General features: G+C 48.8%; 11 protein-coding genes across 11 annotated transcripts; 6 read left to right on the top strand and 5 right to left on the bottom strand.

The window, feature by feature from the left end:
- Positions 1–1,435: 1,435 nt before the first annotated feature.
- On the bottom strand, positions 1,436–3,295 carry DFJ58DRAFT_810296 (uncharacterized protein). Its single transcript, XM_041391402.1, has 7 exons — positions 2,956–3,295; positions 2,810–2,902; positions 2,604–2,759; positions 2,209–2,548; positions 2,037–2,156; positions 1,914–1,979; positions 1,436–1,863 (listed from the first exon to the last, which is right to left on the bottom strand). Exons 1-7 carry the CDS (start codon positions 3,057–3,059, stop codon positions 1,555–1,557), a joined length of 1,188 nt encoding a protein of 395 aa, XP_041239149.1. The 5' UTR covers positions 3,060–3,295; the 3' UTR covers positions 1,436–1,554.
- Positions 3,296–3,391: 96 nt separating this feature from the next.
- Positions 3,392–4,204, top strand: DFJ58DRAFT_810291 (Tim10/DDP family zinc finger protein). The gene is made up of 4 exons (XM_041391401.1): positions 3,392–3,538; positions 3,586–3,681; positions 3,735–3,816; positions 3,867–4,204. The coding sequence occupies exons 1-4, from the start codon at positions 3,473–3,475 to the stop codon at positions 3,887–3,889; spliced, it is 267 nt and encodes an 88-aa protein (XP_041239148.1). The 5' UTR covers positions 3,392–3,472; the 3' UTR covers positions 3,890–4,204.
- A 1,063-nt stretch (positions 4,205–5,267) lies between these two features.
- DFJ58DRAFT_708317 (thioredoxin-like protein) lies at positions 5,268–6,264 on the top strand. Its single transcript, XM_041383779.1, has 5 exons — positions 5,268–5,497; positions 5,561–5,611; positions 5,670–5,767; positions 5,827–5,945; positions 6,000–6,264. The coding sequence occupies exons 1-5, from the start codon at positions 5,356–5,358 to the stop codon at positions 6,208–6,210; spliced, it is 621 nt and encodes a 206-aa protein (XP_041239147.1). The 5' UTR covers positions 5,268–5,355; the 3' UTR covers positions 6,211–6,264.
- On the bottom strand, positions 6,265–7,984 carry DFJ58DRAFT_916693 (uncharacterized protein). Its single transcript, XM_041395490.1, has 7 exons — positions 7,795–7,984; positions 7,566–7,732; positions 7,352–7,511; positions 6,922–7,295; positions 6,653–6,870; positions 6,551–6,605; positions 6,265–6,498 (listed from the first exon to the last, which is right to left on the bottom strand). The coding sequence occupies exons 1-7, from the start codon at positions 7,866–7,868 to the stop codon at positions 6,371–6,373; spliced, it is 1,176 nt and encodes a 391-aa protein (XP_041239146.1). The 5' UTR covers positions 7,869–7,984; the 3' UTR covers positions 6,265–6,370.
- Positions 7,985–9,319: 1,335 nt separating this feature from the next.
- On the top strand, positions 9,320–10,427 carry DFJ58DRAFT_810284 (acyl-CoA N-acyltransferase). Its single transcript, XM_041391400.1, has 2 exons — positions 9,320–10,064; positions 10,147–10,427. The coding sequence occupies exons 1-2, from the start codon at positions 9,646–9,648 to the stop codon at positions 10,265–10,267; spliced, it is 540 nt and encodes a 179-aa protein (XP_041239145.1). The 5' UTR covers positions 9,320–9,645; the 3' UTR covers positions 10,268–10,427.
- A 15-nt stretch (positions 10,428–10,442) lies between these two features.
- Positions 10,443–12,011, bottom strand: DFJ58DRAFT_810280 (uncharacterized protein). The gene is made up of 3 exons (XM_041391399.1): positions 11,705–12,011; positions 11,458–11,648; positions 10,443–11,396 (listed from the first exon to the last, which is right to left on the bottom strand). Exons 1-3 carry the CDS (start codon positions 11,873–11,875, stop codon positions 10,613–10,615), a joined length of 1,146 nt encoding a protein of 381 aa, XP_041239144.1. The 5' UTR covers positions 11,876–12,011; the 3' UTR covers positions 10,443–10,612.
- DFJ58DRAFT_810279 (kinase-like domain-containing protein) lies at positions 12,001–15,852 on the bottom strand. The gene is made up of 8 exons (XM_041391398.1): positions 14,668–15,852; positions 14,497–14,616; positions 14,323–14,436; positions 13,423–14,267; positions 13,210–13,368; positions 12,775–13,156; positions 12,571–12,722; positions 12,001–12,517 (listed from the first exon to the last, which is right to left on the bottom strand). Exons 1-8 carry the CDS (start codon positions 15,731–15,733, stop codon positions 12,482–12,484), a joined length of 2,874 nt encoding a protein of 957 aa, XP_041239143.1. The 5' UTR covers positions 15,734–15,852; the 3' UTR covers positions 12,001–12,481.
- A 687-nt stretch (positions 15,853–16,539) lies between these two features.
- DFJ58DRAFT_845304 (uncharacterized protein) lies at positions 16,540–17,733 on the top strand (the record flags this gene model as incomplete). The annotated part of the gene is made up of 5 exons (XM_041393143.1): positions 16,540–16,750; positions 16,868–17,104; positions 17,304–17,368; positions 17,410–17,565; positions 17,632–17,733. The coding sequence occupies 5 exons, from the start codon at positions 16,540–16,542 to the stop codon at positions 17,731–17,733; spliced, it is 771 nt and encodes a 256-aa protein (XP_041239142.1).
- A 797-nt stretch (positions 17,734–18,530) lies between these two features.
- DFJ58DRAFT_810271 (uncharacterized protein) lies at positions 18,531–20,686 on the bottom strand. Its single transcript, XM_041391397.1, has 4 exons — positions 20,546–20,686; positions 20,504–20,524; positions 19,121–20,482; positions 18,531–19,056 (listed from the first exon to the last, which is right to left on the bottom strand). The coding sequence occupies exons 1-4, from the start codon at positions 20,609–20,611 to the stop codon at positions 18,844–18,846; spliced, it is 1,662 nt and encodes a 553-aa protein (XP_041239141.1). The 5' UTR covers positions 20,612–20,686; the 3' UTR covers positions 18,531–18,843.
- A 108-nt stretch (positions 20,687–20,794) lies between these two features.
- On the top strand, positions 20,795–23,364 carry DFJ58DRAFT_810268 (PPPDE putative peptidase domain-containing protein). The gene is made up of 8 exons (XM_041391396.1): positions 20,795–20,950; positions 21,012–21,090; positions 21,145–21,253; positions 21,366–21,440; positions 21,498–22,045; positions 22,096–22,171; positions 22,230–22,964; positions 23,026–23,364. The coding sequence occupies exons 1-8, from the start codon at positions 20,838–20,840 to the stop codon at positions 23,223–23,225; spliced, it is 1,935 nt and encodes a 644-aa protein (XP_041239140.1). The 5' UTR covers positions 20,795–20,837; the 3' UTR covers positions 23,226–23,364.
- Positions 23,365–23,432: 68 nt separating this feature from the next.
- Positions 23,433–26,399, top strand: DFJ58DRAFT_90193 (acyltransferase ChoActase/COT/CPT). Its single transcript, XM_041394829.1, has 10 exons — positions 23,433–23,738; positions 23,789–24,267; positions 24,324–24,386; positions 24,434–24,592; positions 24,653–24,743; positions 24,809–24,980; positions 25,037–25,299; positions 25,363–25,596; positions 25,676–25,913; positions 25,973–26,399. The coding sequence occupies exons 1-10, from the start codon at positions 23,691–23,693 to the stop codon at positions 26,152–26,154; spliced, it is 1,929 nt and encodes a 642-aa protein (XP_041239139.1). The 5' UTR covers positions 23,433–23,690; the 3' UTR covers positions 26,155–26,399.
- The last annotated feature ends 264 nt before the right edge of the window (positions 26,400–26,663 follow it).

The following is a 26,663-nucleotide window of genomic DNA, read 5'->3' as shown; positions in this document are numbered from 1 at the left end:
ATGACGGATGGTGTGATTTGTAGACCTGTGTGTGCAGCGGACTCTACATCGAACTTCAGTCCAAGTGTGAGATTTTATGACTTACAATATCAACCAGGGTGTCAGAAAACGAGATGCTGAGCGCAGAGACAAGCAACGAGAGATCTGGCAAGTCACTTGAGCGGCTAATGAAACCGCTCTGAATAAAATTAGAGAGTGGTTCAACTACTGGCGGTAGTTGCCTCACCCGAGCGATGAATACCCCACAAAACTGAATTTTATCAGTACTCAGGAAGATTACTATCTAACCAGTTTCCTGGAATTACATACCTGTAGAAGAGCAGCATACCACAGTTGTGGAGTATACGTTCTACGAAAGAACACACGCAGCACAAATAGCGAACAGAGACTCGCCGCGGGGATTACAAGGTATGGCGCAAGTGGATCGGTGTATTCTCTGCTTTTAGAAATCTATGAGAAATATGAAGTCGTCGTAATTTCCCTGGGATGAAAAAAAAAGCGCCGGACATACCACATAGGCCCGACTCGCGTACAGCGTGGAAATGACAAGAATGGACAAACTCAAGCGCCAGCCATTAAGACTCGGCCAGTCAAGCCTTAACCGAGGATATATTTGTGCCAATTCATTGAGTCGGATCCTGAGAGTAAAAGACTCGTGACTGCCCTCGAGTGGGATATTAATATTGCTCAAAGGCTGATCTTCGTTGTTGTGTGGGCAGGGATCGAGCGAATCATAGCGAAAGTATTTTTGTCTCGCGGAGTATAAACCAAATGCAGCGAATAGTTTAATGGCTTCGGTGACAGCGAGATGGATGTGGATGTCGACAGGAGTTCCTGACTTGTGGTCGACCAGAATTTCGGATGAGACCCAGAGAACAAAGAATCCAATCTAGTAACGATCATCGATGAGCTGGGCGGTGTTGAACATGATCTCAGATGTCAGTGACTGACTGGAAGAAGAGCTTTATTCTGCGAAAAATTGTAGTGAAAAGAAAAGAAATGCATGGGCGGCAGGCGAGGAAGGACCAGCATGGTCTGTGCTTTGGGTTCGGTTCTGCCACCCGGCTGGGCGTGCGCTGTTACAATAATTGGAATTATCCCTGATGCCGAGGGGAGTGTAATGCTAATAGACCAGAAAGAAAAACGACGTGCGGTAGTGTCAGCGAGTTCAAAAGGTGGTTTGAATTTGGCTGGACGGAACGTGGTCGTTTCGCAACTCGCAACTCAAAGCCGGACCCGGCGCAAGAGTGCGAACTTGTTCGCAGTATATGCCAACCTCCACCAAGTACTATGCTATGAAACCGTGACACTCGGCTATTCACGATGAAATTCATGAAGGTGACAGATTAGCCAAAGATGGGCATGGGCGTTTATCAGAAGATGCTTCGGTCGCAACGCACAAATGTCCGAGCAAGACCTTACTGCAAACAAGTACTGCTGAAAGACAAGACATTTCTCTAAATAAAATAGTGTACATTTCGATATCTACATATGCGATTGAAAATAAAAATAGCTGATGATGAACAGTAAAACCAACACATAATGCACACTGCATTAGTGGCTGTTGACGACGTCGATGCCACCGGCATCATTAAGCTTCAGTTCCTTCACGCCGTTAGCCAGAGGCTCCAAGCCTTTGGATTTTCGAGAAACCAACTCTCGGCGAGCGCGAACACCTTCACGCAAACGCTCAAGGGCGGGGACGGTCATGTCCCAGGACAGACAAGCATCGGTGACTGACTGGCCATATTTGAGGCCAGCAGGACCACTCGACGGTACATCTTGCCGCCCCTCGACGAGATTAGATTCAAGCATAACACCCATGATGAACGCCGACGTGTCCTGACTCTCCAGTTGTTGCGCCTGAATGAACAGTAAACAAAAATACATAAAAAAAGTCCGGGAATGCTCACGATATCTTCTACAACTTCTATCTGCCTACGATGTTGTTTTTGGCTGTTTCCGTGACTGCAATCAATCTGAATTTGGATCATATCAACGATGGTGATATCCTGAATATAACACTTTAAAATTACCATGATTTTACAAGGAAGACCAGCTTTGGAAAGCTTCTCGCCACAGTCACGGACGTATTCTGCGGTATAATTAGGGCCTTTAGAGCCCCCACGCAAGATTACATGTGTGTCCGGGTTGCCCTACCAAAAGTTAGTCGCTGCCGAGGCGTTTAAAAGGGCTAAATTGCCGTACCTCGGTTTCGATGATACTGCTAAGGCCTTCTTTGCCCACACTAAGGAAGACATGACCACTCCGAGCGGCACGCGATGCATCTATCGCAATGCTAACGGATCCGTCGGTCGAATTTTTGAATCCAGTGGGCATCGACAGTGCAGAGGTCAGCTCTCGGTGCACTTGAGATTCCGTGGTGCGGGCGCCAATAGCTCCCCATGATACTAAATCGGCAGTGTACTGAGGCGAAATTGTATCGAGGAACTCGCAGCCAGCAGGCACACCAAGTTTGGCAATATCTAAAAGCAGACTGCGTGCAATGCGCAGACCCTTGTTGATCTGGAAACTACCATTCATATCGCTATTTCATCATGATTAGCATTCGTTGGTCGTGAAAAAAACGGAAACACACTTACGGATCGTTAATCAAACCTTTCCATCCGACAGTCGTCCGAGGTTTTTCAAAATACACGCGCATAACAATGTGCAAGTCGTCCTTAGCCACGTCTGCATAGGCTTTGAGCAGTTTTGCGTATTCGATAGCCGCACCCGCGTCGTGAACCGAGCAGGGACTAATGACTACAAGTCAGTCAAAACTCAACTGCGCATCAATAGTTCATACCCAACCACCACCATCAGCCGGTCATCATCGCCTCTGAGTACATTTTCGGTTGCCCGACGTCCCTCAATTACGGTGTTCGCAGCAAGAAAAGTCCTGCATGTACGTTGGAAATTAGAATATCATCATTAAAAAGTAAAAGTACGCACAAAGGGAGGTCTTCCTGCAGGATTTGAGGTGGAATTAATGGACGCGTCGCTTTGACGCGACGGTTCTCAAGCCGTTGAAGTGCTTCTTTGAAAGAAAGAGCCATTGAGAGATCCACTTGAAAATGAGGTGAATAGGTATCTGTTGAAGATGACCGAGGATACAAATCTACCGTTTTCTGACATTGGATTATATAGGTTTTTGGATGGCGTTGATGAGTACGATGTGCGGAATCAATACCACTTGTGAGAATTGCGATAAGCTTGAAGAGGCGGAATGAGAGAATTCCTCCTCGGATGGCGAACGATGAAGAGATCTTGGTCGAGTCATCATGATCTCTACTGCAAGGTTGACTAATTGATCCAGCACCAAAAAAGTAAATTCACACCAATATTTGCACGTGTCATCCATTTACACTTTCTTCGGAAAAGTTTACTTTTGTACCTTCGTTCAATCAACCATCTGCGTAGACACGGTCCAACGTTCCTCTGTCATTCGTCTTTTCTGCCATCTCTAGTCATGGATTTCTCACAGCTCAACTCCGCTGAACAGGCCCATATGACCAAGATTATCGAAAAAAAACAGGTATTGGTTCGTCATGTGCACTTCAGCAGAGCCTGAATATTATACAGATGCAAGACTTCCTACGTCTATACTCAGGCCTCGTTGAAAGATGTTTTAGCTCATGCTGTAATGACTTCACGAGCAAGGCATTGTCTTCGAAAGAAGTGATAGCTCTTCATACCTATCTTCACACAGTTCGAGTTTAACCTTTGAGCAGGAGCAATGCGTTATGAATTGCGCAGACAAATTTTTGAAGCACTCCGAGCGGGTGGGACAGCGATTTGCCGAGTTGAATGCAGGTACGCTCCATCATTGTCCAAGTCAAAATATACCTATAATCGATCTTCAGAGGCTATGGGTCCCAAGCCATGAGAATAAAACCATGCAATCTAATTCGTGTGCTATGTCGATGCTATCAAGGTGCTATCATAATTTCATCTTTTTGCGTTTGATTAGCACAGCGACTTTGTCGCAATCGCCCCAAAATCCACCATGCTTGCTTGTTTATTATAATCGGACCTACTGACTTTGACCTGTGGCGCTGGTCCACGACTACCATCTATGTATCCACCAGGCACTTTATGGTTTCCTCGGCATTTGGTTTATCGTTTCGTCTAGATGTTGCGTTACTTCCTGTTATTTGCGTTAATGCGATGATAAGCGTTGTGAGAACGCTATTTCAGTCTCTCGTGCACACCCCAAGCCCTTGGTACAGTTTTTGTCCTATTGAGCCACTCCTGTTATCTGATGGAATTCTTGGCATTAAACCTACTCTCGCATCGCTGTATCACTCATGTCGACCTTTATTAGGCTCCTTCCTGATAGCGCATCGTTTGGTTCTTTTATGCCTTCTGATGTTCCGTCCGAGTCGGTCATTCACAACCTGGTGAATGATTTGTCTCGTAATGTTGGTATATATAATAACTCAGCAGGGACTGCACGGGGAGCGTGTGGTTGAGGAATGAGGCCGAGCCAATATGCTCTAGCCTCTTCTGCTCCAGTTACATCTGATCAAGATATCAGATACATGTAACTATGGACAGCAACTCATCTACATATTAATATGTAAGCACGGAGCGTCTTGATCCTGTGGAAGCAATTCGCGTCGACGCCATGTGCCCGCTTCACTCCCTCTTTACTTTGGGCTGGCGCATTTTCGAGAACTCGAACAATATGGAACGCTTAGCGCTGCCGCAACTGCGATTTCAGCCTGTCAAGTGATCTTCTCACAGTTCAACATCCTATAGTATGGCGTCCTCCTGCTCTTTCCACGGAATTGGGAAGTTGTTGGAATTCAGAATGCATCTCTCGATAATAAGCGCCGCTTCCGGAAGATGGACGAATTTGTGCGCAAGGTCTCACTCTCCAACGCGTTGTGCTTGACCTTCGCACAGACGCATTTGCACATGGTCAACTGTACACAGGTTTCTCCCGAGTGCGGAATCGTCGCGACATTCGGACTCGGACGTTGTTGTCAACGACAAATGAGGCAAAAAAAAATACACCAAATGTCGTTTACTCTTCGCTATGAATATGAACAGTATTTACTTCTCGGTCCGCAGGCGAGCGGATTTCCTGTTATTATTATGATACATAGATTGAGCGCCGCTCATATGGACACTATAGACTGTGGAAAGGACAAGCGTGAAAACCGAACAAGAGCGGGCTTGGCCTAAGGAGAGATTGTACAAATATGGACAATTGAATTAGCCACCAAGGTCTATATCAGGGGCTGCCTAAATTTGTCACTACGAACTTCGCACCGTGACTACCTCGGAACTCCACTCAGCACCCTTGAAGCTTGTTAGCCGTCCTTGTGCTCCCTCTGATTAATTGCAATGGCGCCTCATCCTCTTATCAATCAACCTGCGCCAGAGTTCTCCATCCCCGATGCGAACGGACACACGTTCAAATTCCCCCCTGAAGAACAGGGGGTGCGAGTGAAGAAGCCTATTGCGTTGTTCTTCTATCCCGAGGCAGGTGAGCACTTGCGCATTCGCATGCTCCGGCCCGAAATATTGTGATCATCCGTTTGCTGCACAGGAACGTTCGGTTGCATTCGCGAAGCTTGTCAATTTCGTGATGCATTGGTTGGTATGTACTCTCACATTCTTGCATAGATATGTACTATGTATTGAGCATGAATTTTTAGAGAAAGAGATCTTCAAGCGGACTGATGTTCAGGTCATCGGGATAAGTCCCGATCCTGTGCCAAAGCAGAAACAATTTGTTGAGAGTCAGAACCTTACAGTGAGTTATCTTAAGATTTTGAAGCGCCGTTACGGTCCAGCTGAATGTTGCGTGTACAGTATCCTGTCTTGAGCGACGAGAAGCACGTTGCCTACCAAGCTTTTCATGTCGGCAAGAGCCTTCTCGGATTCACCGACACCAGAACAACTTTTGTCATCGATAGTGAAGGCATAATCAGGTAAAGCCATGTACGCTCATCAGGCAGGATTCAAGTGTAACTGGTAATATATAGGGATTCGTTATCTGCAACCATGAATTACAGCGCCCACGTCAAATTTGTCATTAAGGCCTTGGGTAAACTTGAAGTGGACTCGTCTCAACATTCTGTTGAGTCTTCGTCAAAGACCCATGACGTGGAAGACGATGCTGTACGTTCTGATGACTCGTCATCATCACAAATTCCTGACGAACTGGGTCGGGTTGCATACGTGGTTGGTGCATGACGACTTCGTCCCGTATTCTTACCTTCATTGTACTGTGTTTGTTGTGTTTAAGCGCCCATTATATGCATCACGTGCAATAACTCCATAACATGTAATCGGTAACATACAGAGCTGGAATTCTGTGAGACCTGCAAAACCTGACATTTTACAGTAACTATGACTAGGCCCAGTTAATGAAGGACATGCCATTAGCAAAATCTGCGGAGGCCATATGTGCACCATCCGGGATCGGCTTGCCTTTTTGGTAAGCACGAACCATGTCTTTAAGTTGTTTTTGCTGCTTGCATGCTGCGATCACGGTGATTAACTCGCGCAAAACACGATATCAACTGTAACTCACTGGGCTTATGGGCTTTCCAATGACTCTTCTGGCATTCCTGGGTACAATAAACCGCCTGTACTGCTTGTCAGTGGCTGAGTCACGTCCTATTGGAGCTCTTACTTCTTTGCATGCGGCACATCGTTTGAACTGCGTAACATTCTGTTCGACAGCATCGCAGTTAACATTCGAACAACTTTTCAATAGTTCTTTCTTGGCATCCACATCGTTGTTTGCCCATTCCCATACCACCGGGTCCATCCACAGGTTCTGGGTCAGCCAAAGATAATCCTGAGCCTCTTCGGGACTATTGAATCCACGAGGGTTGTTATTAAGGCTGCCTAAAAATAATCAGTGAGAACTCAGGATAATATACAGTGTCAGGGCCATACGAGGCTTGTCTATTTTTGCTAGAATTTTGGTCAGAATAGTTGGATTGGCGTGAGCAGCCAACCGAAGGTATTGTCGAGCGACAGGGCAGTCGCCCCACAATCTGAAACAGGCCAAAGCTGCTGTGTGCAGCATCGATCCATCGGCACGTTTCAACAGCGCTTGTTCGTGCTCGGATGATAGGCAATCTGAGGTAGGTGTTTGAAATATGGTTCCACCTCGTGGAGGTGTCTGTCGCCGATTATGGGCCAACCACTGTTTTACGAACGACAAGGCATCGGCTGGTCGGCCTGCAGACAAGAGCATAGATCCGAGCCACGTTCGTTGTGACATGTTATCTCCCGGGCACAGACGCAGCATCTCAATCATAGTGTCCCTTCATTAATCGATGACGTATCAGAACCGACAAAGAGCGCACAAGGAAACACATACGAAGATTTGCCAAACTGGCTAGCTTCAAAGTAAAGTCGGACTTGAGCCTGTAGGACGCGCATATATGGACGCGTTTCGAGTATGCTATAAAATTTTCCAACTTCCTTGCTGCCATCATCGAAACAGGTTGCACCCAAACGCTGTTTCAAACCTTCTTTACCTGTCCAGAATAATTGATTGTTTTCAAAGCCAACAGTTCCATGAACAGACTCACCCTTGGCCTCCGCATTTTCCAATGCCTTCAGTGCTTCCGGCAGAGGAAACAGGAAAGCAGCCTGAACAAAAGCATCTAAATTGTTTCCATCCTCCATAGCCTTAAGAAGAAAGGGCAACGCTTTCGCTGGTTTCCTCCTGCGGCATAAATCTTCGGCTCTATCGAGACTGAAAGAGTCGCAGTTGGTTAGCAATTACATCAGATGCAAACATGATTCAGGTATCCACACTTGTTCTGAGCTTCTATGCTAACTGTGCCGCCGCCAACCCCGAGCTTGCTCTCCATTCCATGTCGTCGATTCATGAAGTTCTGCACAAAGTGGTTGGAGGTAGAGAGTGTATGCTGTACCACGTGCCGTACATAGCCCCCAGCTAGCTAGACGCGTTCAACGACGTAATGCGCCAAATGGCCCGGACACGTGCTTCCGTATATCGGCGAAATACAACTTCAAGCTTCAAGTAGTATATAGTACTGTCACATAACCATGCATCCTTAATGTTTTTCATTGTGTAAAGTAAGGCATGCGCAATTATCTGATTGCTACCTGCAAGACAAAGGTACCAAACAACTTGTGCCGATTAATTATTCTCAACGCCCAACTGGAACATTCAAACTTGAGTCAGGCCTCAACTTCCATGACTATGTATCGGACAAGGTGTTGTTTCTTTTCGTGTTCAGCCTGAGAGGGTCACGACTCACCACAAAGATTAATTCATCATGATCTCATGTAAAATACGACGGGATGAAAGGAATGACTAATAGTACTTGTCGTGCGATCGGCCGCTGGTTCAATCCAAGTGCATCGATTCAAACTATGCAGCAGCAGACCATGTGCTAGGGCACCGCCGCCGGCCACTGGTCCAATGTAAATGCTAGTGTGGAGAACACATCGAGGCCTGTGGTTTCCACTGGACGGCAAGGAAACTCTTTTTCCTGCAACACAACAAGGGTTTTTCCCCGGAAAATCGGCTGGCCAACGCATAAAATTCGAACGCTTCCACATTTCTCTGCGTCTTCCCTGACCTTCTAGGGTATGTATGTGGCATATCTGATAACCTGTACTGTAGTAACTGTACCCAACTTGGACAACGAACTCACGTACCAACATATCATCTCAAATGCGGAACCTGCGACCCGACCTCTCGGACCTTATATTCGTCACAATATCCCCCGACACAGCCCATAGAGCACCGTGTCTTGTTGTTTTGCAGCGGTATACAAATACAGGAAATTTCTCTCTTCTGATAGGTACTGGATACTTGAATGTGGCCCGGTAGAGGTCTCCGACTGCTCTCCATGATGTTCGGCCGTCAGGACCGAGGCTCCAAAATTAATGGCCTTCAAATAGGCGTCAAATAGGGGTAGTCATGTGTCACCGAAATATCACCGCGGCAGTGTGACAAGGAAAACGAGTCGCGTTCTGGCACGTTTGGAGGGTGTATGCACTATCTAAAAATGCAACGAGCTAAAGAAACTACTGAAGTTTTTAACAGGCGTCTACCAGAAATTTTGCGTTTCAGCATCACCGTAACAGCATTTCGGTAACGGGCCGTGAACTGTCATCTGAAAACTTGTCCAGACCTGGTGCATATCTGGTTTGAGTCTTGCTCTCCGAATCTCAGTCGCTGTTGTCACCATCGCTGCTGTTCAAGTCTGTGTCCCCTGGCGGTACCGTGATGTCATTGGTATCAGTGAACTGATGGGTTGTGCAGGAAGGCCTGGAATAATAGGCAAAAATCGGACAAACATACGACGTGTGTTCAAAGTGCTGGAGCAGTTCTGCGACTCGGGAGGCGCCAAATGGGCAAAATTTCAGCCAAACATCATGGAGAGCAGCCGGGGCCTCTCGGAAGCCAGTTTCTGACTCCGGTGACTCAAATGATTGGCGGACGAACCAGATGATACGCTAATCATTTGAGTTGCCGTCAAGAACTAATGCTATGTATCAGAGACTCAGAGGCATGCAAGGTCCGTGGACACGCCCGAGGCTAACGGGGCGTCACGTAAATCTGCCCAATCGTCGGGTTTGTCTAAGCGACACCCTAGCAAACCACAAAGTTCCTGCAGTTCGCCGTGTCACATGCTCACCACTGAACGTCTGATTCTCCGCTCTTATGTCGAGAGTGACCTCGACGACATCCTTCGCCTCTGGAACGATCCACTCGTCCAGCCTCTTGTTACCAACGATAATGTCACTCTTCTTGGTCCAAAGTTCAAGGAGACACTAAGAAATCAGATGGAGCGGGCAACCTTTGGTGCCATAATCGCGCTCAAGGAGACCGGGGAATTCATGGGCCAGGGATTGGTTGATGTCAACCAACCCAAGAATCGCGATGGCACATTTGGGATCTGTTTACTTCCAAAATTTTGGAATAATGGATATGGGACCGAGGCGACAAAGTTCATAATCGACCATTCGTTCAAGTGGTTCGGTTTGAACAGACTGTCCCTCGGAGTCTTTGCGAATAATGCACGAGCAATTGCTGTCTATGAGAAACTGTGAGTAACGTCGTTTCACCTCATTAACCCTTGTAATCACACCTGCGAATGATGGTCGATTAATGTTATTATCTTAAATCAGTGGGTTCGTCATGGAGGGCAGGAAGCGCCAGGCAGTGTGGATGGATAATCGGTGGGAAGATTCTTTGACAATGGGTATCTTGCGAGACGAATGGGAAAGGAACACTGAGAGAGAAGAATGACAGCGTTCGCACGTCCGCGTCAGGGAGTAGTGCCACCCGGGCCCATGTCCAAATCTTGTGTTTATCTATTCGTGTTCGTAAATACTCACCACTCATTTACGTCCAATTCCAATCCCAATGTATCACCAGTCTAGACCAAGCCAAGCCATTCAGCTTGTCATGAACGTCCGCTCCGTAAATCCGTTGACTTGGGTGGTCGATGTTTGTAGGCAGTGCACAAAAGATTCACATGCGTCGTAAAGAATGGTACTGACGAGTGTTCAAATCGCAATCAGATGACGGTAAAGTAAATGCCAAGACTACTGTATGTAGAGTATAGAACCGACTCCGAGGAGCCAAAAAAAATCATGCCACATCCGTAAAATAATCGGCCAAGCTCTCTTGTACCTCCTTTACTTTCCCAGCTACAGCACTCAAGACGTTGTCTTTGCACCATGGCATTCCATCTAGCATTCCCTGCGTAGGTATCTCTCGCTCCACAAGAGCCTTCGTCACACTCTCTGCAAGCATCAATTTGCCCACCACATCCGCGTATTGTATAAGCAGAACTTGACGGCCCATATCCAGTGTTGAGCGCCATAGTGCAGCCCAGGCTTGATTACACCGTGCTTGAGCACCCCCTGTGCATCGCGGACTATGTGAGATAACAGGTGGCTCGCTTGGCAGACGTTCCCATAGCCGGCCGAGAGCGTAATGCCCAGAAAGAAGGCGAATGCGCTGTGCTCGCGTGAGTAACGCGTCGTTATCCCAGACTTCTCGGCCTTGAAGCATCATGGCATGATAAGCGAAACCAAGCAGGGTGCGCAAGTTAAGCCGTTCTGCAACTCCAATAGCGAGTGCGATGTCCTTCCCAGATGCGAGAAGTCGTTTCCATCGCAGTGTGGCAGCGTCAAGAAGATCCCGTTGCTCACAAAGAGATGCTAATTCCGTAAGTTGCACAAGGCTGGGCCCCTCGACGTCGTCAACTTGAACGCTTGGAGAGTGCGTTGTGCGCGTGTATATAGTCGTAAGGGCACTAAGGGCCCATGCTTCGATCGAGCGGAATTCATACTTGTGCGTAATACGAGCGAGATTGAACAATTGAGACGTATTCGCTTTAGGCGTTAGCGCGAGAGTGAGCTCGGGCGGCCTGCGTGTTATTCACTCAGTACAACTGTGTCCGGGGAAAGAAGTCGTGCAAACGTACGTACAAGGCGTATAAAGCCCACAGAAGAGCGCGGAACTCCTGTGCTGTATCTCCTTGGAGCCTGATCGGATTGTCGTCGCTTTCACCTTCGGGTCCCGCAGTAACACTCGTACTGGAGCTTGAGCGTAGGTCCGAGTCTAAGGAGAACATACTGTCAAAGGTAGACTTGTCCTTTGTCAGTATCGACCTATGGACCTAAGAGTAATGGCTCGGCATTAGTAGGACACGGCTCAATGCACACAGCAACAAACCCTAAAGAGTGTGTTCTCCACGAGCAGAACGGTGTTTCCGTCAGGTATATAGTATGTTGGATCATGATGAGGTATGGAAAGCTGGAGCTGAAGCTTTGGAGTTGTTGGACTGACGTCTCCTGAGTGCATGAAGCTGGTTGTGAGATAAACTTCGGAAGGTAAATGCGCCATCAAACTATCGAATATATAGCAGAGGCTGTTGGCGTTGGTGGGAATGGTGAAAATACCGTTGGGCGGTAGTGGTCAAGGTCCAAGACAGATAAGATTACTTCAACCTTGTTCAAGAAAGGCAACCTCCTGTACTCAGATTGCACTGTAGTGTACGTATACGTACATGTGAAGTAGTGTATACGATAGTCTTAAATAGCGTTGTATATCTACAGCGTGATACGAAAATATATACAAGCCGGACCATCTGAACGCTTGCCGACAACCCTCTCAGGGCCAACTTGGAGGGATGCAAATGAATGCATGATGGCAGAACGAACCAAAATAAAGAAAATGATATGCAATTGCAGGTCCACAGCTAGGATAGCGAGCGTGTAAAATGCTAAAAGTTCGAGTGCGAGGGAGGAAAGGCAAGCGAAGGGTCTAGAGAGAAGAGTACATGGGAAGGCATAGCGTAGGCGTACATACAAGTCGTTGGAAGAGCTGCTTTTGAAGGACGTTTTCATACAAAGACGTGGTGGTGTGCAATGGAAGATGACTACGTTGACGAATACAGTATGCTATGTGTTGAAAAATCGAGAGTTGAGTAGAGGTCACGGCGTGGAGACATCATGACTCAAGGGCTTTAAGCTCTGCAACCAAGCGCTAAGGGATGCGGATTAACATGGGTCCAGGTCGGATAGTCAATGGAGACACACCTCTGCTTCTTTGGTGAGATAATCCTGATCTATCTCACCACTTTGAGCTTGCTGGCCCAGTTTAATGCCATACTCGAGCAGCTGCTTCATATAGTAGGGATTGATAACGGTCTCGTCTTGTGCTAGCTGGGGCTTCGCTGGCGGGACCTCAGCTACAGAAAATAAGGTCACCACAAACTTTAGATGAAGAACTCCATTTCTCACGTTCTTTCATCGCCAACCATTCCTGCTCAAGCAACTGAGGAATGGTTGCCCGCTCTTTCGAATTTCGCATCAAGCAGCTCTTGATGCCCTGAATGACGTCCGCTCTAACAGGTTGTTGCAAATGCTCGAGCTTTTTCCGTTCGCCTGCCTTGTTCACGACAGTGGGTATGCTGCAGCTCGGATACTCAATGACATGAGCTAAGTCCGGGATAGCCTTCATCTTTTGATATACAGAAAGATGTTGGAACGGCGGGTGACCATAAACCATCTGGTAGAGGATGCACCCGAGAGACCAGACGTCACTGGCTCGTCCAACTTTGAGTCGCCGCATGCCGTCGGGAAGTTCAATGGCTTCGGGGGACATGTAGTTAACAGTTCCGATCTAGATGAGAATGGGATCAATAATGAAGGATGTATATCTGAAGTAGAACTTGCCTGATGATCTCGCTGGATGTTAGTAGTATCATTTGCGATGGCATTCGCAATACCGAAATCAATAAGCTTCAGCTGGCCCCTCACAAGAACGAAGTTTGCGGGCTTTAAATCTGAGTGGACAATCTTCTCCTCGTGGATGACATGAACGGCTTGTAGCATCTGCTCGCTCACGTCAGCAACAGACATGAGCAATACGGTCGTGCTCTGACTGACCTGCTGCCAATAATACGATATCCAAACCATATTCATCGGTTCCTTCTGCTGCTCCTGCAGCAACTTTGCCAGATCAACCTCTCCACATTCCATCACGAGCATCAGATGACCTTTTGTTCCGCCAGGTCCTGCCTTCACCTCACTATCAAACAGCTGAATGATCCGATTGTTTCCCTCGAGACGCTTGAGCAGCCCAATCTCATTCATGTATCCGCTCATTGTCTCCGCGTCCGTCTTGTCCAGCGACACGCGCTTGATAGCATAGATCTCGTTGTTCGCGTTCATCACGCGATATACGCGAGATGAACCGCCTTTTCCAATCAGATCGAGCCGTGCATACACCTTCTTGTTTACAACAATGTTGTGATTCCGGACGGGAGCAGGCGCAGGCGCGGGTGGAGGAGGCGCCTGCCGCATTCGTGACGCAGTTTTGGCTTCAGGCTCGCTATCCACAGGCTCGTCCCCCGCCGCCCAGGTCTTCCCATTCTTCGATTTGCCAGAACCAGGAGGCGGCACTAACGACCCACTCGTAGTTGGTGGCTCGGGTGCTGTGGGATTTCGCCGGTGATACGCTTGTCCATGTCCCTGTAGTTGTGACGATGACACATTTCGTGCGGACGGAGACAGTCTGTCTGGGTTTCGATCCACCGCTGTGGGTGAGGATGCGGTGGACGGGTTATTAAGCGCAAAGGAGCGGACGGTGTCCGAGTCGCGCCGATGGTGTGTCTGGGTGCGCATATGCGCCTGAGACATATGTGTCGGAGAGGGCGACTGGCGGGGCTGTGGCTGGGGGAAAGGTTCAGGTGCCTCTTCCGCTGCGCGGCGGGCATATTCTGCTGCATACTCTGTGATTGTACGGTCAATGGGGAGGTACAAGCATGCATAGGGACACCAACGCACCGTCTTGCTCGGACGTCACGTGTCTGACGCGCGCTGAGTTGAGGCCCAAGCTGGACCCTGGGCGTGGGGCGTACTGCTGTTGGCTTGGGAGTAAGCGCGGAGATAGTCGGTCTTCTGTTGCGAAGGACAGTGTTAGATACCAGACAGTGGGTTTGTAAGGAGCCGGAAACATACCTCCAGAGGCATCACTCAAACTAGCTGAACGGCGAGGTCGTGTGCCACTCGATGCAGTAAGAGGAGCGACATGACTACGATGTGGAAGCATGCCATTCCCGGGTTGTGGTTCATCTGCGTCTACATAAATGGTTTGGATTATGAAATCAGGGAAGAGTGAGAGATACGCACTGGGATCAGTCTCATTGCATGCATAGTCGGGAGCAAACTCGTTCTCGCTGCCTTCATTTTCATTAATCTTGTCGAACCCACCTGAACCCACGCCATACTTGACACCCATACCCATCAATACCCGTCCCGCGCGATTGGGTCCAGGCATGATCTGCCGGCCAGGTTGTAGCGGCTGGCGTGCGCCTGTGGATGATCCGTATGCGCGTGTGGGGAGGCCAGAAATTGCCCGTCCGTCGAGTTGACTCACAGACGCCGAACGAGTGGTTAATCGTGGGGATGTTCGTTTGGAGTTGGCGCCGTCTGATGACAGGCCGTCCCCATCAGAAATGGTTATTAGATTTTCTTTCTCCTCCTGCACTCGCATATCCCACTCCTCTCGTACTCGCAGCTCCTCCCGTTCATCCAGCGTAAGTGGAAGTTGTTCACGATACTCGTCTCGAGGCACGCGTTGGGGACGCCCAATTTTCCGACCAGTCCCAGCAAGGCCACTCGATAATGGTGCACGTAATGCTGATTGAGAAGCAGCTGGCGTTAATGTGGCGGGTACGGACGCGACCCGTTGTAATGAACGAACGGAGTTGCCTGTGGCTAATGACTGAGCTCGGTGCAGAGCTGCAAGTGGCAGTGGCTCAACCCCACTCGCGCTTTGAAGTGACGGATAGGCGCTCTCCAACCGCGAGAGAGAGTTCCGTCGCGATGGTAGTGGAGAATTGAGTAAGATGGGTGAAGGAGGCTTAGTGTACGCATAGGAAATAGAGGTCCCCTGTGGCGGGGAAGACGAAGAAGGCTTTATAGCACCGTCGAGCAGAGCATCGTTTGGTGTAGGGGGGCTCGAATGATTAGACCTTGATAAACCTTTTGATACGCGGACATAATTGCCCGCGGAATCGAGCTCGTAGTCAAATGAGAGCTCGATAATAGATGACTCATCAGATGGCGAAGTTGATGTTCGACGACCCAGAATCTTTGGGTCATCAAATGCTATCATTGGTGGTGTTTGTGGTGGTGAGACACGTTGCTCGCGATGAGCGGGCGATATGATTGGTGGTGATGTTGAAGAGATCATCGATGTCGAAGAAAGCTAGCACGTCCAGGATATAAAATGAGCACCGACGAGAAGGGCGTCGTCGTCGGCGTCGGCGGCGGCGACAGTGTCGAACTTGAGGAAACGAAGGGATTAGGAAAGTCACACAACTCTTTGTAAAGACTTGAACCATGAACGAACACGAGGCAGATACGCGGTCACGTGCAAAGTGTTAATCAAATTGTAGACCGTGTTGGTCCATCGTGGACTTCTCCCTATAGTACGCGGGACCTTCATCGTCCTATTTTCCAACTTGCCCAATCAGCCATCAGTTCTCATCAGTTCACCTAAGGAGAGCCCCTAGAAGCTTCACAGGCTTTGTCAATGAATTAATAGTTCACTGTGCTGAGTCTTGATATGTCTTTTGTCAGCTTAGGCTAATACGAACCTACCCCACAGTTCAACTAGTAAACTGGTACGTCTGGGAGCTTGACACGGCCTGCCACTTAATCTACCAAACATATCAGTTTACAGCACCATATGCGCCGTCCTCAGTGGGGTCATTCAAATCATTTTTACTTACATGAGCTAGCTATTATCTGTGGAATTGTGAGTCCTACCAATAGTGACAAAGAAGAGACCCTATTAGTCCAATTTAACGCGGGTGCTTGTGACTCGGAGGAACTCCCGGGTAGTGAAGCCGCAACTCGGTCATAACCTTGATCAGATAGTCAGAGCCTGCCGCAATCAGATAGCAAGGTATAGGCATGACCAACCTCCAGACGTATAGGTGCGTCCAACCACATATACACTGGCACTGGCACATCGAGTCAACTCGTAGCAAAAACATGGCATATTCTCTCTCTTCTCCACCTCTCAAATCTCTTACTCCCGAATCGTTGACCCAGCTCAAAGAGTGCAGTGAAAAGGTTTTCTTCCAGATTATCAGCACGAACCTGAAGCGCAAGTCATACCAAACTTTAGAAGAGCTGAGCATCTTAATACACGCTGTTGACTTGCTCCACGGGGATGAGCAGGGATTTTGCGGAATTTTCGTGAGTTAGTTTCAGTCACCGTATATGATACCTATCAACCCTTCATGGCTCGTCCAACACACCCTGCCAGGAACCTGATGTTATTGACGTCTTTCACCTGGCTTCCCTGCCTCCATCGCAGTCTCTAGCGCGACCTCGGGCAAGGCACCCAAAGTTTTCGCGGAGTATAGAGGAATATTCTGGAGTGCGGCAGGCTCTCAGAGTCAGGCTATATGCACCTATCACTTATCATTCAGGGAGGTCTTGAACGTCTTCAAGATATCATTTAGACATCATCATCGCCCAGCGAGTGATGGGCTGTTGAGGATGCAAATGGGATGGAATCTGGAACAAGACGAAGACCGAATGTCGTCTGAAGGTGACTGTCAACTGAATTGATGATCGGTGCAATTGGACGCTAAAACTCGGATCTTAGCCCCAGGGTGTTCACGCATCTCATTTCTTCTCTCACACTTGCTGTTCGCGTTGGCCGACCGTGACAGTGTGGAGATTCTCAAAGTCCTTTTCTCGATAACATTGCTCGACATGTCTATGTACATCGACTGTGATTGATCTAGTCTTGTGGACGCGATCAATAACACCAGAACTGGAATATATCGAGCACGTCCGGGATCGCCTAAAAGTAAGCATAGTTTACAATCATGTGCTCAGTCAGATGTGTAGCGGCACCTGCGTGCGAACCCTGCCTGTGCAGCTGAGCTGCGTACTGTCGGTCCTCCTTCCAATATCACTACCACCGAATGGGTAAAATCCGTCTGGCCAAATCTGAAGAGTGCACTCAGCGCCAGAAGCAGCTCTTTCTCGTGGGCTGTTCCAAAAGTCAGTTCCAATTTCCAATTCATTCTCCGCCGAATCTTGGGTATGATGCTCATCAGTAATCACCAGATAAAGCATGTTCTCGCCCCTCATGTAATACTGCAAACACCAGGATATGGTAGTAGCGAATGCAAGCTTGCTGTCATGAATCTGCGTGGAGACCTCAACTGATTCAAAATTTCATTGAACGATGCATTCATTGAGTACCTCGACGTGGATGCAGAGGATGTCTCCAACAAGCTATGCGGTCCTTTTTGTCCAGTTTCGTTGAGCAGTAGGCCTACTCCACACTAGTGGGGGACTATGAGATTGTCCTGCTTACAACGGATTGTGGCGGTACACACTTGGTGATGTAATTGAGCTTGCTCCGGACGATGGTTCTCCCGCAGTGAGATTTGCACGGCGGAAGTATGTCACGGAATGTCTTCCAGCGCCGATTGAGCTGATTGGACATTACAGTGTGGCGATAAAATTTGATACTACATGCTCGACTACTCCGATCAATATCTTTTGCAACTCAAGGCACAATCGGTTAAGTTATAGAGTTCACTTGTTTCAAGGATGGGCCCGGGAATGTTGGATTATTTGTAGAACTAGCAAACAAATCAGGTAAGCCGTTGAGATTGACATCATTTTGCAGGGCCTCACTAACTATGGGCACTTCACTACACTTGCGAAGCAGCGACTTGCTTGATGTCCTGTCAAGTGCGAACGAAATATTCGGTGCGCCTATGATGACGTGGTGCCCACGATACGCGTGGTCAAGCCAGGCACATTCGCTCAAATAGAAGGTCGAACTCGCTGCGATTGGTACAAGTCAAGAAAAAGTGCCTGTAGTGATGTCCGACACCACCGCTCAGGCTTCAGGAGTGGATCATGCACTCAAGTCGGGTGCACACAGGTGTCAACGCGAATTATTTCCGCGGGATCAAACGCTCCGTGCTTACAGTATGTAGACACACCCCGTGCGAACGGATTGCTTGTACATCAATATTCCACAAAATCACACCTGAGCATCAGCGAAATGATCACTTATAAGTTATAAAGTATACTTGAACGCATCTATAAACCGGCATGCGAGATGACTATCAGTGTATCGCGATCTGATCTCCGAGAGCCATCGTGTTGTTCAAGCGCGCTTCAAGCAACCGCCCCAAGTACATAATAGCGAGAGGTAGGCGAAAGCCACACAGATACTTCAGAAAGAAGCAAGTCAGATCGGGATTTGTCGATTTGAGCAGTGCATGGCACGTGAAGCACATACAGGCATACATCTGGAAATCAATCATCAACTTCCTCCCATTCCGATTCTGAACCCTCGTGTTCCTCTTCAATATCTGCTAGTGACTCGTATTCATCGTCACTAGCCTCAAAGAAATCAAATTCCTCCACATTATCCTTCAGCCATTGTATATCTTGATCCGTGATTTCGTCGTTCTCCTCCATATACACAGCCTTCAGAGGGACACCTGCTTCCTTTCGCCTCTGCACCAACTCACGTATTTGGTGTCCAGGGACGTCGGCAAGTCGATAAAGTGGTAAGTGAAGGGAGACAGACGTGACAAACGTCTCGCTGGCCAGGAAGAGAACAAGGGTGATAAAGTAACTGAAGGAACGCAGGAGGGAGGTACGTCATCGCTAGGTTGAGTGACTTGAGGTTGCCAAGCTCTGCGTACACGAGCTCTATGCTGCGGTCTGAGCAGGGAAAACCGGATATTTTGAGGGTGTCAAGTCCGCTGAGTAAACTGCGTTTCTTCTCTCCATCCTTTGATACCACCGGGACTGCGGTCATCACAGGACCAGCAAGTTGGAGTGCGAGATCCGTAAAATCCCCGTCGTCCAAATCAAGTGTGAGACTTTTGAGTGCGGGAAATGCCAGGCGGCGGAGCAACCCACTAACATAGACTGGTGAATGGAATGCCAGGACAAGATGCGTCAGTGAGTGCAGCTCGATGACTCCGGTATAGTCGTCCCCATAGCCTCCTGAACTTCCTTCGGGATACCAGTCATGGGGAGCACCGAGGGGACCAGAGCTGCATAAAGAGAGTGTTTCCAGCTTGGGTGCACCGCAAAGTATGGCAGCGAATTGTTTCCATGCCGGTCGCACATCGTCTGTATGATAAGCAAGCTCCACGTCCAAGAGATTGGACCCGCAAGATAGCCATTCTTGGCACCAGTCGACATGCACACCCCACAACGCTACGCTCTTGAGACGCGGAGCAACGCCTCCGAACAACTTGAAATGTTGCACGAGGTCAGGTTGGGCGAAAGCTGTGAGGCTTTCTGCGTCTTCATGGTGGTACAATTGGAGAGCCTCGAGCTGAGGAGCACCTGCTATGGAAGGATCTGAAACTGCAGAGAGGAAAACAAACATGTGCTTGTAACAAGCGACCGCCACTTCGATAGATCCCCAGCGTGATATATGTGGAACAAGAAGGGACATGAGATTATCGAGATCGGAAAAGGTCATCGAACGTGGGGACTGACCAAGCTCTGAGTCTTCAGAGCCCGAGGAATCCTCTTCTTCTTCTTCGTCATCTGGAGGTTCGCAGTCTATGCGTATATCGATAGGGAGGCTCTTGCTACGCCCAAGCAAAATCTGAACTCGTTCAAATGGGGGTGAATCGAGAGGGGACACGTTGATCTCCGTCCAGAGAGACGGCGTGTTAAGGGCCACCATACGCCAATGGTGACAGACATGCGAGATGAGTACCTCAAATGGTGGGACGAGTTCGAATGTCGCATCGCTGTCCATTGATGGTTCGGATAAACCATCCTCATCTACATCATCGTTACTTGTCGCTCTGATCCGTTTTAAGTCTGCTGTTTCGGTGTCTTCGTCTACTCCGTCTTTCGCGCCCACTTCCAAATTCCAATACACCGCCATTGCCTCGTCCTCATCGTCCTCATCCTCTCCATCCTCAATAGATTGGGCACCAACCTCGAAAATGAGAGAAAGGAGCTCCGGAGGGATGTCATTGACAGGACAACGTGTGCCCTTTGGTGGAACGAAAGGGTTGTCTTTTGTTAAAATGTTGGAGCATTCCATTCTTTACATGATGACCAATTAGCTTGTGGTGCTTGATTTTGAAGAAGAACGCACTTGACAAATTCCGGTTCGACGTTGGACTGCTAGAGAAACGAAAGAAGATGATCAGAAAGATCTGCCCTGATAACTTGATATGCCAAATATGGTAAGTCAGCGCCCTGTCTTACGCGTCCCATTAAGCTCAACGTTAACAGTCACTGCTACATACCTCCTGCACTGTGGAATCATGTCTGATTCTGAAATGTCTGCTCCAGTCAAGGTCTATGTTTATGACCTCAGCAAGGGTCTCGCCGGCCAGCTCTCCTTGCAGCTCACCGGTAAGCAAATAGATGGCGTCTGGTTAGTATCATTTGGCATTGACAATCAAGATTCATGTGCTCACTGATCACTATATGAACAGGCATACATCAGTAGTAGCCTTCGAGAAGGAAATCTTCTATGGACCAGGCATCTGTGAAACCGAGCCGGGTCGGTCCCATGTAAGCTGCTAGGGTCACGGTTTGGTTTTATCACTTTAACACAGTGAGCCACAGCACGGATCGCCTCTGAGGATAATTGATATGGGCGACACATCTATAGACGAGCAGACGTTTGTTGAATATCTCGGCCAGATAAAGGAGTATTACACTGCAGACAAAGTAAGTGTTTACTCTGACGCGAAGTACTTGTCCTGCTCACCGAACTCAGTACCATCTAGTTAGGTGAGACTGCGGCCCAGGGGAGCATCATGAATCACTGACTGACGTTTGAAAAGATTTCAACTGCAACTCGTTTACTAACGATTGCCTCGGCTTTTTGACTGGTGGCTCGCTTCCATCGTATATCAAGGGTATTAATCTTTAATTGTCTCCTTCAGTTGAATATCATTCTAAGAACACTCTTGCAGATCTGCCATCCGATTTTCTTTCGACACCATTTGGTGCTGCCTTACGACCAACTATCGATGCCATGTTTAAAGGCAGGGCTTCTACCGGCGTCCTAACCCCTCCCCCAGATATCTCAACCACGACTGATTCACCCAATCCGGCATTGGCGTCGTCTCTGCTGCAGACTGTAGCGTCCGGTGCAACATCCAATAGCTCTGGAGCGCCGTCCTCATCCAGGAGCTACCTGCCGACACCTGCACCAACCTCGCCTCCTACACCGGTTCAGAGCAACAGCCTCACTGCACCTGTGCACATTGCTACAAACCCCTCGTCTTTCCACAACGTGCTTCACGCACACCGGGCTGTGATTGCGTTCTTCACGAGTGCAACATGTGGGCCTTGTAGGATGATCGAGCCTGTGTTCGAAGACCTTGCAAGGAGCAAGAGCCGAGCCAATGATGTCGCGTTTGTTAAGATAGATTTGAGCGTCGGAATGAGCAATGCGGTGGGCGGCGAGTATGGTGTGAGAGTGACACCGACGTTCATTCTATTCTTGGACGGGAATAAAGTAGGAGGAGAACACATGACGTTCTCGCAATAACTGACGCGCTTCCGTAGACACATGAAATGAAGGGTGTCAATGCACCCGAATTGCGCACACAAGTCGACCTACTCCTTTACCAAGCGTTTCCCCGTGAGCGTATTGTCTTCCTTTTCTTATGACAACGAACTGATGCGGCGACGGCGATCAGCACACCCACACACTACGTTATCCCTTCCCGCGATCGAAGCCATACCCCTTAATGCCATCCTGTTCTCTCAAGTTCCGAATCTCGATACTGTGCTTGCGAAAGTGACGGGGTTCATAGATGCCGCTCCTTCATGGTCTGGCTCCACTACGAAAGAAGCCACGAAGCAAACTCTCGTGAATAATATCATTCCGTACCTCAAAGTACGAGGGTCTTCATCACCCCCTAACATTTCTTTCGAGCCTTGGAAAGACGCGACGACAAGCCTTGTGGCGAATCTTTCTGCAGGTGAATTATTCCCTGTGGCAGATATGTGGCGTGTTGCACTGCTCGAACCAGCCGTGTGCGGTTGGAGTGCAACGAAACTCGGTCCTGAAAGCCCAATCCTGGTCTTGTTATCCAAGGCCGAAGGCGCGCCAAGGAGTTATACCCTCACGCTTTTAAGGATGATTTCAAATGCGTTTTCGAACAAGGTTATAGCACGAGAACTTCTTCTTTCATCTCGAAGTAGCATTACAGCGCTAGTAGTGGCTGCCTTGTTGCATGACGATGCAACTGTACGGTTGGCAGCGGCCAGCCTGGCATTCAACATGGTTGCACACCTTCAGAGACTGAGAGTAGAGAAGGTGCGGGGGAATGTTGAAGGAGACGATGTGGGCGAGAATGAAGACTGGGATGTTGAGATAACGAGTGCACTTCTGGAAGTTATAGAGCGCGAGAAGGCGAACGAGGAAATTGGTACGCCCTCGATACAATCTAGCCTCATACCAGTGCTTGATTATTGCATTTTCTGTGACAGTTCACCGTCTGACAGCGTCACTGGCATTGTTGATCCGACTATCTCCGTCCATTGAACAGCTCACTTCCTTGTTAGAGGTTCTGCAAGCTCAGAAAATACTCAAGGATAAGTTGGAGAGAGGCGGATGCGGGGAAGCGGGGGTTGTAAAGATGGAGGCCCGCAAGCTAATTGAGGAGGTTGCTGAGAAGCTTTGTCGTTGATCGTGGAGTATTTTCTCCTCTCTGTACTGTGCATTGCTATCATGTGTACACGTCTCATCTAGGAATATATAATTATATAGGTGCCTTCCAGGATCTATATAGTCAGGGACTATTTGAGGTTGTACATTTCCGAAGGTTGAACTAGAATGAGTGCCCGCTAAAGCGGGCGGCACCTTTGAATATCACGAGCACATGAATAACCGGAAAGCCGACGGAAGTTGCACAAAAAGTTGACTGCGACAACACTGATGGACCTTGCGATTTCCTTCTGTTCTTCATCTGCTGGATCACTCCTAGACGCAATTTCAACTGATACCATCTAATCAATCATTGGACTCTAGAGGCGCTAGCAAATTATCCTCTCTATCTCCACTTCTTATAAGCATCTGAACAGGCAGTGGATGCCTGAAGGACAAGCATCCTTCCATCCGTTGTCGCTCACACATCACCCGTTATTTCGAGTCCATGCTGAAGTTCTCGAGCAGATTAGCCCCTCGTTCATCGCGTTCACCGGTACGTAATTTGCCGGTTAGTCACGCATTTGACGTTAACTACTTTTCTAGCTCGTGTCCCAAATGGCCACCAAGCGCAATTTCAAGTCCTCAGCCCAGAAGAAGTCTGATGTTCCAAAGGGATATGTTGTTGATCCTACTGCAGGGAACATGTTGCGGTTCCAGGCTTCACTTCCTCGGCTTCCCGTTCCGGCGTTGTCCTCAACTGTGCACAAGTACCTTGAGACCATTCGGCCTCTTCTGACAGATGCCGAGTATACCAAGTCTCAGGCTACTGCCCAAGAGTTTCTCAAATCGTCTCAGGCTGCTGAGCTTCAGAAACGCCTAGAAGCCCGTGCCGCAGATCCGTCCATCAAGAATTGGCTAGCGGACTGGTGGAATGATGCAGCATACATGGGCTACCGCGATCCTGTCGTGGTCTATGTCAGCTACTTCTACGTACATCTTGATGATCCACGCAGACGTGACCCGGCAAAGAGGGCTGCTAGTCTGGTTAAGGCCATGCTGCCCTTCAGAGACATCACAGAGTCGTCAGTGTCTCGCATGTCCTTGTCCTTGTTTTGTTACTCATGCCAAGACTGAGCAGGAAACAATTGGAACCTGAAAAGGTTCGTGGGATGCCATTATGCATGGATTCGTATAAATGGCTGTAAGCGTTCATTCCGTAACCCATGTTTTCGAATTAAATCCTCGCAGCTTCCATGCATGCCGATACCCCACTAAGCCATCCGACACTGCCAAGAAGTTTGATCCAACGGCACATAATCACGTCGTGTTTGTGAGGAAGAACAAGTTTTACGAAGTCCTGCTCGCAACCCCTGAAGGACATGAACTAAGTGAGGCTGAGCTAGAAGTGTGCGTGTTGCACATTAATTACTCTGAATTCATTGAACTTAACGTACCTTGGGAACGTAGGCAAGTGGAACGGGTCATCAAGATGGCAGGAGAGGAGCCGGGCGCTCCGGTCGGCGCGCTGACAGCGGAGAACCGAGATATTTGGACTGATGTAAGTACTTGGCAGATCAGTTCAGCCGCCATTTCAATTCCCTCATCATACCTTTATCCGTTCAGGCACGTTCTGCACTGATCGCAAGTTCACCAGTAAACCAGAAATCTCTCGAACGGATAGAGTCCTCCGCAATCATCGTCTGCCTTGACGACACTGCGCCCGTCTTGCGCGAAGATATTTCTTGGTCTTGCTGGGTCGGAGACGGCCGGAACCGTTTCTATGACAAGCACCAATGTATGTGGCTATTGGCTCTCACAATTGTCTGCCAGGATGTGCTAAACTCATGTCAGTGCTCGTCTTTGATAATGGGCGATCGGGTTTCCTTGGGGAGCATTCGTGCATGGATGGCACACCCACCCTTCGCCTGAATGAATTCATTCTTGCTTCTCTTGCACACAACAAGGTCGATCTTGGTGCGCCTAGGTCTAGCTCGACTGGGGCCAATCTTCCGCAACCCGCAGAGCTGAAATTTGAACTTGACGCCACATGCAAGAAATACATTAACGAGGCATGCCAACATTTTGACGAGCTCGTGGGTCAGCATGACATGCAGGTGAGTGCAGGGTCCAGTGAGATCTATCAGGGCTTTAGATAATCAAATTGCCGCCGTCCCTAGGTGCTCCACTACGAAGGCTATGGGAAAGACCTTATGAAGAAGTTCAAGGCTTCCCCTGATGCATGGGCTCAGCTTGTGAAACAGCTTGCTTTCCATAAGATGTTTAATCGGCCTGGTGTGACATATGAAAGCTGTCAGACGCGCAAATACCAGCATGGCCGCACGGAGGTCATCCGTAGTGCCAGCTCGGAAAGCAAGGAATGGGCCGAAGCCATGCTTAATCCAGCAGAATCTGTAGGTCTTCATGCGGAGATCGCGTAACACTTTCCCATTCCAATCAGAGGCTAAATGAAATGCTGTGATTCGCATCTAGGATGAACGCCGCGCCGTGCTCTTCCGCCGTGCCGTCGCGCGCCACCTGCAGTATGCTGCCTGGGCCGCGGATGGGCAAGGGGTGGACCGGCATTTATTCGGTTTAAAGAAGATGGTCCGTGATGGCGAGTCCGTCCCGGCTATCTATTCGGACCCAGCGTTTTCCAAGACTAACCATTGGGAGTTGTCAACATCTCAACTTTCTTCCAAGTATCTAGATGGGTGGGGATACGGAGAAGGTACGTCTTGCCGTTGAGAGTGTTTTTGCGAATCGAAGCTAATAATTTATCACACGCAGTCGTCACGGACGGGTATGGACTCTCGTATTCTATCGATGATCATTATATCCGCTGGACCATCACATCACTTAAACGGGATACTGCCGAGCTGAAGCATTACCTTGCAGAGGCTGCAACGGAGACGAGGTTCATGATGGAGAGAGCTGCTGCTGCTAGCGCTGAACAGCAGGCAAAATTGTGATCGCGTACTAGTGCGTTATTTAATGGCATAATTTGTTTATGGTAGTGTATCATCAGGAACAGATCTTTCGCTCGCGTAGGTTAGTAGGCTACCGTGTGTCCGGGGGGTGAGAAGAAGACGCATTCTTCCTTTTGTTTCCACATCCTGGAGGATCTTGCGTGCGGTCGCAAGGGGATCTCCGAAACCCGATTTCTACGGAACGAAGGAGCTCCTTTAATCATATTTATTCCCTACGATTTGATCCCTGCGGCACAACGTGGATAGTGAAGTTGAAAGGGTACCGCCGCACCTGAATGTTCGAACCCTGGCCCTGCGGAAAGTCCGGCACTAGCAGTACCGTCGGGGTCGGCAGCCTGAGCCTATTACATATGCTGAGTCTGTTTTAGACATGGAGCCCCCTGCCCCATCAAGTCTGATTGACTTGTTTTTCACGCGATGTCATCGAGGGGCCAAGTCCACGTTGAAACTAAGGTTGGAGACCGAGCACACAACTCTAGTGCATTTCGTCA

This window comes from Suillus subalutaceus (genome assembly GCF_016647625.1).
Source record: "Suillus subalutaceus strain FC151 chromosome Unknown DFJ58scaffold_133, whole genome shotgun sequence".
Classification (NCBI taxonomy): domain Eukaryota; kingdom Fungi; phylum Basidiomycota; class Agaricomycetes; order Boletales; family Suillaceae; genus Suillus; species Suillus subalutaceus.
The sequence above is the reverse complement of the archived record's forward strand: the minus strand, read 5'-3'. Positions and strand labels throughout refer to the sequence as shown.

What these genes read in the sequence shown, in the direction of transcription:
- DFJ58DRAFT_916693 (XM_041395490.1), bottom strand. Translation starts at nt 7,868, where the DNA reads ATGAATCGACGACATGGAATGGAGAGCAAGCTCGGGGTTGGCGGCGGC. An exon ending in AGCATAGAAGCTCAGAACAA is followed by an intron (nt 7,733 to 7,794) that starts GTGTGGATACCT and finishes CGACTCTTTCAG; the next exon opens with TCTCGATAGAGCCGAAGATT. An exon ending in AGCCAGTTTGGCAAATCTTC is followed by an intron (nt 7,296 to 7,351) that starts GTATGTGTTTCC and finishes CGATTAATGAAG; the next exon opens with GGACACTATGATTGAGATGC.
- DFJ58DRAFT_90193 (XM_041394829.1), top strand. Translation starts at nt 23,691, where the DNA reads ATGCTGAAGTTCTCGAGCAGATTAGCCCCTCGTTCATCGCGTTCACCG. An exon ending in TTTCTATGACAAGCACCAAT is followed by an intron (nt 24,981 to 25,036) that starts GTATGTGGCTAT and finishes AACTCATGTCAG; the next exon opens with TGCTCGTCTTTGATAATGGG. An exon ending in TGGGTGGGGATACGGAGAAG is followed by an intron (nt 25,914 to 25,972) that starts GTACGTCTTGCC and finishes TATCACACGCAG; the next exon opens with TCGTCACGGACGGGTATGGA.
- DFJ58DRAFT_810284 (XM_041391400.1), top strand. Translation starts at nt 9,646, where the DNA reads ATGCTCACCACTGAACGTCTGATTCTCCGCTCTTATGTCGAGAGTGAC. An exon ending in ATTGCTGTCTATGAGAAACT is followed by an intron (nt 10,065 to 10,146) that starts GTGAGTAACGTC and finishes ATCTTAAATCAG; the next exon opens with TGGGTTCGTCATGGAGGGCA.
- DFJ58DRAFT_810291 (XM_041391401.1), top strand. Translation starts at nt 3,473, where the DNA reads ATGGATTTCTCACAGCTCAACTCCGCTGAACAGGCCCATATGACCAAG. An exon ending in AGGCATTGTCTTCGAAAGAA is followed by an intron (nt 3,682 to 3,734) that starts GTGATAGCTCTT and finishes ACCTTTGAGCAG; the next exon opens with GAGCAATGCGTTATGAATTG. An exon ending in ATTTGCCGAGTTGAATGCAG is followed by an intron (nt 3,817 to 3,866) that starts GTACGCTCCATC and finishes ATCGATCTTCAG; the next exon opens with AGGCTATGGGTCCCAAGCCA.
- DFJ58DRAFT_708317 (XM_041383779.1), top strand. Translation starts at nt 5,356, where the DNA reads ATGGCGCCTCATCCTCTTATCAATCAACCTGCGCCAGAGTTCTCCATC. An exon ending in GTTCTTCTATCCCGAGGCAG is followed by an intron (nt 5,498 to 5,560) that starts GTGAGCACTTGC and finishes TTTGCTGCACAG; the next exon opens with GAACGTTCGGTTGCATTCGC. An exon ending in ATTTCGTGATGCATTGGTTG is followed by an intron (nt 5,612 to 5,669) that starts GTATGTACTCTC and finishes ATGAATTTTTAG; the next exon opens with AGAAAGAGATCTTCAAGCGG.
- DFJ58DRAFT_810296 (XM_041391402.1), bottom strand. Translation starts at nt 3,059, where the DNA reads ATGGCTCTTTCTTTCAAAGAAGCACTTCAACGGCTTGAGAACCGTCGC. An exon ending in CGGCTGATGGTGGTGGTTGG is followed by an intron (nt 2,760 to 2,809) that starts GTATGAACTATT and finishes TGTAGTCATTAG; the next exon opens with TCCCTGCTCGGTTCACGACG. An exon ending in GTCTTCCTTGTAAAATCATG is followed by an intron (nt 1,980 to 2,036) that starts GTAATTTTAAAG and finishes ATCCAAATTCAG; the next exon opens with ATTGATTGCAGTCACGGAAA.
- DFJ58DRAFT_810271 (XM_041391397.1), bottom strand. Translation starts at nt 20,611, where the DNA reads ATGGAATGCTCCAACATTTTAACAAAAGACAACCCTTTCGTTCCACCA. An exon ending in GCCAGCGAGACGTTTGTCAC is followed by an intron (nt 19,057 to 19,120) that starts GTCTGTCTCCCT and finishes CAAATACGTGAG; the next exon opens with TTGGTGCAGAGGCGAAAGGA.
- DFJ58DRAFT_810280 (XM_041391399.1), bottom strand. Translation starts at nt 11,875, where the DNA reads ATGGCGCATTTACCTTCCGAAGTTTATCTCACAACCAGCTTCATGCAC. An exon ending in TGGAGAACACACTCTTTAGG is followed by an intron (nt 11,649 to 11,704) that starts GTTTGTTGCTGT and finishes CATTACTCTTAG; the next exon opens with GTCCATAGGTCGATACTGAC. An exon ending in CTGTGGGCTTTATACGCCTT is followed by an intron (nt 11,397 to 11,457) that starts GTACGTACGTTT and finishes AATAACACGCAG; the next exon opens with GCCGCCCGAGCTCACTCTCG.
- DFJ58DRAFT_810268 (XM_041391396.1), top strand. Translation starts at nt 20,838, where the DNA reads ATGTCTGATTCTGAAATGTCTGCTCCAGTCAAGGTCTATGTTTATGAC. An exon ending in CCGAGCCGGGTCGGTCCCAT is followed by an intron (nt 21,091 to 21,144) that starts GTAAGCTGCTAG and finishes AGTGAGCCACAG; the next exon opens with CACGGATCGCCTCTGAGGAT. An exon ending in TATTCTTGGACGGGAATAAA is followed by an intron (nt 22,046 to 22,095) that starts GTAGGAGGAGAA and finishes GCGCTTCCGTAG; the next exon opens with ACACATGAAATGAAGGGTGT.
- DFJ58DRAFT_810279 (XM_041391398.1), bottom strand. Translation starts at nt 15,733, where the DNA reads ATGATCTCTTCAACATCACCACCAATCATATCGCCCGCTCATCGCGAG. An exon ending in CGTGACGTCCGAGCAAGACG is followed by an intron (nt 14,268 to 14,322) that starts GTGCGTTGGTGT and finishes GTACAATCACAG; the next exon opens with AGTATGCAGCAGAATATGCC. An exon ending in ATGGTTGGCGATGAAAGAAC is followed by an intron (nt 12,723 to 12,774) that starts GTGAGAAATGGA and finishes TATTTTCTGTAG; the next exon opens with CTGAGGTCCCGCCAGCGAAG.